The 7,546-nt window shown below is 42.0% G+C and overlaps 1 protein-coding gene across 1 annotated transcript in view; it reads left to right on the top strand.

Moving 5' to 3' along the window:
- Nucleotides 1–341: 341 nt before the first annotated feature.
- The window catches only part of akap8l (A kinase (PRKA) anchor protein 8-like), an 8,444-nt gene continuing 1,239 nt past the window's right edge, over nt 342–7,546 (top strand). The window contains exons 1-13 of the mRNA XM_005744610.1: nt 342–494; nt 1,270–1,308; nt 1,440–1,659; nt 3,046–3,646; nt 4,187–4,301; nt 4,403–4,455; nt 4,810–4,840; nt 5,179–5,284; nt 5,403–5,544; nt 5,855–5,960; nt 6,043–6,173; nt 6,862–6,957; nt 7,276–7,515. Coding sequence (XP_005744667.1) covers nt 470–494; nt 1,270–1,308; nt 1,440–1,659; nt 3,046–3,646; nt 4,187–4,301; nt 4,403–4,455; nt 4,810–4,840; nt 5,179–5,284; nt 5,403–5,544; nt 5,855–5,960; nt 6,043–6,173; nt 6,862–6,957; nt 7,276–7,515 — 1,905 coding nt within the window. The 5' untranslated portion in view covers nt 342–469. The remainder of the gene's footprint in view (nt 495–1,269; nt 1,309–1,439; nt 1,660–3,045; nt 3,647–4,186; nt 4,302–4,402; nt 4,456–4,809; nt 4,841–5,178; nt 5,285–5,402; nt 5,545–5,854; nt 5,961–6,042; nt 6,174–6,861; nt 6,958–7,275; nt 7,516–7,546) is intronic.

Here is a 7,546-nt window from a genome sequence, read left to right as displayed (position 1 = left end):
GCTGATGAAGATTTACTGGCAATATTTATATTTACAGAAGCAAATACTCTGTTTAACATATTTTGTGTATGTACATAGTTAAGATGTTTCAATTCAGGGCAAACTGTATACCTCTGTATATAGTACACTGAGTCTTTGATTGACTGATAGATTGATTATTCAATATTAATCTCTACATTTATGGGCGTTACACTACACATGTAGCCTTTGGTCAAGACCAGGATACGGTGGTGACATTCTTCTTGCCTTCATTAAATCTATTATTGATATTTAAAACAATTTTATATTTAATATATATTCACCTTCATATTCTATTATTGGCATACCAGTGACGTAACGAGGCCTTGTCGGTCACGTGGTTTTGACGTGTCGGACTTTGCTCGATACATTTTGCTACAAGCAGCTACTCTTTTCTTGGATCTGTAGCCGCTCGTGTTGCTTGTTTCGTCCAAACAGCGCACAAAATATCATGGAAGGCAGGGGTTACGGCTCTGGTAAATATAATCTGTTTAGCTTTTGTTTCACATTTGGCTATAGATATTGATAGTTACCCAGTTAGCCACATGCTTTGTTCCCCTGAAACATGACCAGTTTGTTAGCCGTTAGCTAAGCTAATGCCGTTTAAAAAAAAACAACCAAAAAAAAACTCCCCAGCATAAGAGCCAGCCTTTAGCCGGTTACAGCCTGAAACAAATACCTAGCTAAACAGTAGTCGTGTTGTATTTTCTTACCAGTTATTACAAAATCTGACAAGTACCAGTAGGTTTGTTTTAGCGAAAATTAAAAAAAAAATCGTCAGCGTTATGCTAGGCCCATCGGCCACGATTAATGAAACACTGCTAGCTACGCGGCCCATCTCGCTGTCGGGCAGATTGTTTGCTAGCGATGCTAACGCAGACGACTTTATGGGCCTTGGGCGGTTTGTCACTTGCTCTGCCAAAGTTCGTTAGCTTATTCTTTTAAAATGGAGTCAATGTCGGAATAGTTTAAAGGCTAGCTGATAAAATGGCCGCCTCTGAGAAGATGCCTCTAAGTCTTTGGATTTAATTGCTGTTCCTTTCTGAACTGCACAACTCTATTAAGACAGAAAGCTTGCAAATCAATTGTCAAATTGTTATAGTTATAGCAGTGGATTCCACCTTCCTATGCTTTTGAACGATTTGCGCTATTGAACAGCTCCTTGTAATAAATCCGCACATGCTTGTGGACCTGTTAGTATAAAATTCCCAGTGCGTTTGTGTTATCAGTCCATATTCTCTCCTTTTGTAGGTTACTCCAGTTGGGGAGGTGGCGGTTCTGGAAGCAGAGGTAAGTTGGTACACTCAGCCCTGAATTACTGCTATTCATGAAGCAAGTAAGTAGTGCATGTTTATTCTGTTTAATTAATTTGTTTCCTCACAGGGAGTGTGTTATTCTTTTTGCCCCACCCCCTTTACTAGGTTCTGGTGGTTTCGATATGCACGGGGGAGGTTATAAGGATTCCATGTCTGGACTCGGAGGCTATGGAGGTGGCAGCAGCCACATGAAAAGAGGGCTCTCGGGAGCATCTCTGCTCTCATCGACGGGCACCCATGCAGATGCAGTCATTGCTAAGATTAACCAGCGCTTGGACATGCTCACTCAGTTGGAGGGGGGGTTTAAAGGGGGTCGGAGTGACAGGTAACAGTACTTTCCTTTTTATGCTTCATACCATCTTTCTTAGTAGGGTATCATTCCCACACATCCATGCACCTGAATGTGTGCCAAATTTGCATAACAAATTTGGCCCTCTGGTTGCTTGAGTGCATCGTCTCTTAGTGTCACGTCATGTCTGGCTGATGTCAAGTTACCACTTTGTTCTACAGTTGTCTCAGTAAATGCTTAGGCCTTCTAATAGCCGTTCTAATTTTAAAATCCAGCATTAGGACCAATTCACACCTGGCTGCCCTCCTAGCTTGCGATTCTCCACTGATTCTGAAGAACAGTTATTCACAGTGGTTGGGGGTAAAACAAACAAAGGTATACCACTGTTTGCAGAGACTTGGAGAGTTGATATCCTTTGGAAATTGTTGAGGTTGCACCAGTAAATTGTGCTGTTTTAGTCTTTGTTACGGCATTACTGTTGCACTCAATCCTTGTTGGAAACAAGTTGCCTCAATTCCCGCTTGATGAGAAGATCGTATCGTCCAGGCTGCATTTGAATGCCTCAGCATCTGAGGATGCATTGTTTGCTCCCATTTGCTCTGCTGCAGTATCCCTCATTTATTGAGAAGAAAATGATGATGTGATCCTTTAAACCAAAGACATTGTGAAATGCATGGTCCCCTGTTGGAGGTGCAGTTACAGACCAGCTTTTCCATTTGTTACAAACTGACATTGTTGCATATAAAGCCAATCCATCTTTATTTAAAACTCTGAGCATTGCTTTTGTCCCGGCTTTGTGTTTGTGTTTACACACGTTGTTTCTCTCATCCTCTGTGTGACCTAACCCTGTCTTCTGGCTTTAGGTTACTGAAGAGAGATGGGTTTACAGGTGCCCTGATAATGCCTTGTTAAGCTGAAATGTTTATTGAAGGATGCTCAATGTATTTACAGAAACACAATCTCCCCTTGAAAAATGCCCAGTATATATGTTTTGTTTTTTTTGTATATAAACCCCTTTTCATCAGTATTTATTGTAATTGAGTCAGTTCCCAGGACACTTTACTTCTTGTGGATTCTGATGGACCATGTTCATGTCTGTTCAGGGTTTTACAGCCCATCCTTTAAAAAGGAGGGAGGCTTAAAAAATTAACTGCATTTCCCTAATCTGCAGTAGACTTGAGATTTTAAAAACAAAAGGAATAACTTTTCAATGTACCACAAGCACAGTGTTTAAGTTGTTGTGGATCATTAATTTTTGATCTAATTTGTTTTCTGAAATGAAGCTGGGAGTGACAAGAAAACATGGAGAAAGCGAGACCACAGAGGAGAAGGAATAGCAGGTGGAGAAATCCAAACCTGGCTGCCCCTCTGCCTCCCTTGCTCTCTGCTCTTCTCTACCAACCCTCTTCCTCCCTCCTGCAGGTTTGACCAGTACGAGTCATTCGACTCGCGCTCCTCCGCTTTTGCCTCCTCCCGAGATCTCTACAGATCTGGCGGCGGTAGCTATGGTTTTGGTGATGGCCGGGAGGACAGCATGCTGTTGAGTCAGCGAGGAGGCCAGGGCTTCGGAGGGGGACTTGGGCTAGGAGGAGGAGGAGGCTTTGACAGCCCCTCCTCTTCCTATGGAGTCGCTAAAATGCGACAGAATATGAGGGAGTCCTTCACCAGTCCCCAAGGAGGAGGTTCTGGAGGTGGAGGATGGGCTGGAGCAGGCCGACGTTCCCCCAGAAGGGGTGGAAGCGCCGGGGGTCGAGGAGCTACTGGAGGGTTTGGAAACCGCAGGTCAGACCCCACTCCATTAAGCGGAGGTTTGCGGGGAAGTGGTAGCGGTGGCCAGTCCCACCGTGGCCACTCTCCAGGAGGTGGTAGAGGAAAGCTCCCTTCCCTCCTGTCCAACCGCATGTACCCTGAGAGTGGGGGCTTCCAGGGTTCTACTCAAGGGCCTCACGACTTTCCTGGGAGGCATTTTGGAGGGGGCCCACGGGCTGGCCGGCAGCGAGGCCGCAAGAGACCCCTTAACAAAGTAAGTACCTCCAGCCAAATAAGACCTCCTCAGATACCTGGAAAAAGTTAAGCCCTTTCTAATTCCCTCCTTTTGTATTCTCAGTCAACTGGCAAGTCTTGCTAAACTGCCTGTGCCTGCTATTTGCTACCTAAAGCAGTTTGTCACAGATAGTGCCCAACACATATAGTTTCTTCTAGTTCCAGAAGAAAGTAACTGCCCTGCATCCACAGTAACGACAAATCCCACTTCTCCCCACACAATTCATTGCCCTGATAACTGTCTGGATGTTGATTTTTTGTTTTGTTTTGTTTTTTTTGCATTAAGTAGCTTAGATAGATTTTTCCCTTTTCTTTCCTTTGCCCCAATTCTGGCTTGTCTTAAGATGAGGCTAACACTATTGATGTGGAAATGCCACGAGGAGAATATGAACATTGCCAAACATTAAGTCTAGCATCTATTAGTGTTTAATTCTAAGTTGAAGGTGTGTTGTCCAGGTTTGTATTTATTTTTATTATCACTAAATGCATTTGTGTGCAAACTGATTTCTGTGTACTGTAGCAGGTGAAGCCACAGCGGGATATTCAGAAGAAAAGAAAGCAGACCCCGACATCAGGTGATGAGCCAGAGTCGAAGATGAACAAGACGGACAGTGCCGAGTCAGAGGCTACGCAAGGTACTGTTTTTGTCGACTGTGTGCTATTCTCAAAAGACCTCATTACTTGGCAGATATTTTGGTGTCTTTCTTGGTCTTATGTGTGTGCTCCGTGTTCTTAGAGCAACCAGAGAAAAACGGCGATGGTGGTGAGCCAAAGACAACAGCTGCTGCGGTTAGTGTCAACAGTGGCATTTTAAAGGTTTATTGTATTACTTTAGGATCTAATTAACTTGTCCCAGGAAATTGCTTTAAGCAACCGGTGTACAGTTTCAGATGGAAATAATAATTTAAATGTAAATGAGAATGAGGTTTTACAAAACAGACAAAAAGGCTAAATGCGATGTTCTTTTTTTCCTTCATGATCAAACAATGTCACAGATTTGAGTTGAATATGTGTTGCAAATATTTATGACAGCATGACTACATCCAGCAATGCACATCTGTTAAGTTCAGATGATGGAGCTATTTTTGACTTTTTTTTATTTATTTTTTTATTTCTTTGAGTAATGAATATTTTTCTTTGCAGGAGACAAAACCTGCTGAAGAAGGTGATAAAGGTAAGCTTAACTCCAGTGACTCCTCACTGATATTCTTTTTTTTATTTTTTTTATTTTTATTTTTTTTATTATTATTATTATTATTTTGAGTTAACTGAATATTGTGGAAACCCAGCATTAGTTTTTGGGTTTTTTCTTTGCGTATAGAGGTTTCTCCAGATTCTCTGAATCTTTTGATATTGTGTTTCATTATTTCTTTAATTATTTCTATACAGTTAAATAATTTATTTACAATTTACACTGTCTCTGTTTTTGTTTGTTTTGGGGTTGTTTTTTTTTTTTTTTTTTTGATTGGGGTTGTTCATATACGTGTCTTCTGCACTTTTGCTCCTGATTAGCTGCATCCAAACTGGAAGAGAAGAAAAAGCCACAGGGCAAACAGACACCGGCCCAGGGTCAGGACAGACACCCAAAAATGAGGAAGAGACGAGGATTCCTGGAAAGGTGAATTTACAAACTCCTAGAAAGTTCTTTCAACTCTTATTTGCTGTTTTTGTTTTCAATCTCACCTGTGGCTCTTTCTGATGGGCTTTTTTCACTAAGACTTTAAATATTTTTCCAGGGTGATGTTTGCATGTTCTGTGTGCAAGTTCCGTTCGTTCTACAAGGAAGAAATGGAGGCTCATCTTGAGAGTCGCTTCCACAAGGATCACTTTAAGTTCCTTTCCAGCCAGTTGTCCAAGCCCACTACAGACTTTTTGCAGGTAACTCAAATTTATTGGAAGTTGTATTTATGATTAATGAAGAACCGAAACTGAAGAAACTTGCCAATCATAGGCTTTTAGAAATGTTACATTTCTGAGCCAAATTTCAGTGAAGTGCTTGTTGTAAATATACTAAAACAATTTGGAGTGTGGTTAAATGGAAAAACACTTCTGGTTGAATCTGCTGAAATATTTATGCAGTGATCTTCCAGAGCCGACGCGTGATTTATACATGTATGCAAGAGTAAAGATATTGGGCGAGGTAAACGTTTCATGAACTGTAAACTGAAAAAAACCCTTTCGTTTGTAGGAGTATTTGCAGAATAAGTTTAAGAAGACAGAGGAGAGGGTGAGCCAGCTGGAGAACCACAGTGCTGCAATCTGCCAGGTGTACAAAGAGCAGGACCTCACCAGGGGTAAGCAGAAATTCCTGTTGTGTGTTGAACTGAAGATGCGCATAGATTGCTCACTACAGATATTTCTCTCACGCTTGTACAGAGCTTGGAATGGAGCACTTTATGAGGAAGGTGGAAGCTGCTCACTGTGCAGCATGTGACCTTTTCATTCCCATGCAGCCCCACCTGATACAGAAACACATCAAGTCTCCTGACCACAACTACAACCGCAAGGTACAGCAGGTCTTCTGCAAATGGACTGCCCCACAAGCCTATATGTTTAAAAGGACAATACTACATTCAAATCAGTGCCCTTTTATTTTTATCGCCGTCCTTCAAGTATCATCGTTATTATTTTGGTGTGGCTTGTCTGGTTCTGGAGATATCGGCGGTATAAATGGATCTAAATAGCACGCAGTGCATCCAGAAATAATAATTTCAGCATCATTGAGAAAGTCCACATATGTTGTTGTGACCAGTTTCATGTAGTAACTGTTTTCTTCCAACTACACCGTCCTGTCATTCTGCAGAATGTTTCATTTAATTGGCAGATGTAGACAGTAGAAGAAAATGATTTGTATATGAAGCTGCTTACACAGCAATGTTTGTAGGATGCGTGAAACTGAGTCCTGATTTCTGTAGAGACATTGCTGCTGACCTTTTCACTGAAGCACTGAAGGCCAGAGGTTGGCTAATATTGATTCTGCCTTATCAGAAAACATTTACAACTTCAGACTGTCAGACGATGGGGTAACAGTTTGTCCCATCCACTCCGTTTGTGCAGTGCCTTATTTTTTTTAATTTTTTTTTTTAAATGCAGTAACTCTGCAAAGTCCTGCACTAATGTTACAAATGGTGCCACAGAGCTGAGGCTATTGTTTACGATGTTTTGTTCTGACATGGAAATGTTGTTTATTTGAAGGGTATGATGGAGCAGTCCAAGCGGGCCAGTCTGTCGGTTGCTCGAAGCATCCTTAACCACAAACTCATTGGCAAGAAGCTGGAGAGCTACCTCAAGGTATGCACAGAGTCCTGTGTGGGCTTGCATCAGAAATAAATGTGACTATAAATATGCACCAACTACTTATATGTATATATTTATTTATTTATTTGTAAACACAAAGAACAAAAGACCAGTCGTGTCAGTAAATGCACTGTTAAGAAAAAAGGGAACTATACTTGGAAAAAATCTGATTAATAACATAACACTTTGGAGGTTTGCATCAGCTGTATGGGTTGTAGCGTGCAGAAACTGTCTGATGCAAACATGCATAACTGACCATGAGTGCAGTGGGTCAAAATGTCATTATTTTTCTCAATTCTTTTATTTCGTCAGGGTGAGAACCCGTTCACTGGTAACCAAGATGAACAGGATCCAGAAGACAGCATGGCAATGGACGTATCGGAGTTGGAGGTCACAGGCGAAGCGGCAGAGAGCCAGGCGGAAGGAGAACCTGCCAAAGATGAGCCTGCTCCCGAGGGGGAGATTAGCAAAGAGGTGGTCGAAGGAGAATCAGGAGAGACTGCTGAAGCAGCAGCAGCAGCATCAGAAGCAGCAGCAGCATCAGAAGCAGCAGCAGCATCAGAAGCAGCAGCAGCATCAGAAG

The sequence above is a fragment of the Pundamilia nyererei genome, unplaced genomic scaffold, assembly GCF_000239375.1.
Source record: "Pundamilia nyererei isolate P.nyererei 1_Seehausen unplaced genomic scaffold, PunNye1.0 scaffold00145, whole genome shotgun sequence".
NCBI lineage: Eukaryota > Metazoa > Chordata > Actinopteri > Cichliformes > Cichlidae > Pundamilia > Pundamilia nyererei.
This window is presented reverse-complemented; position numbering and strand designations above follow the sequence as displayed.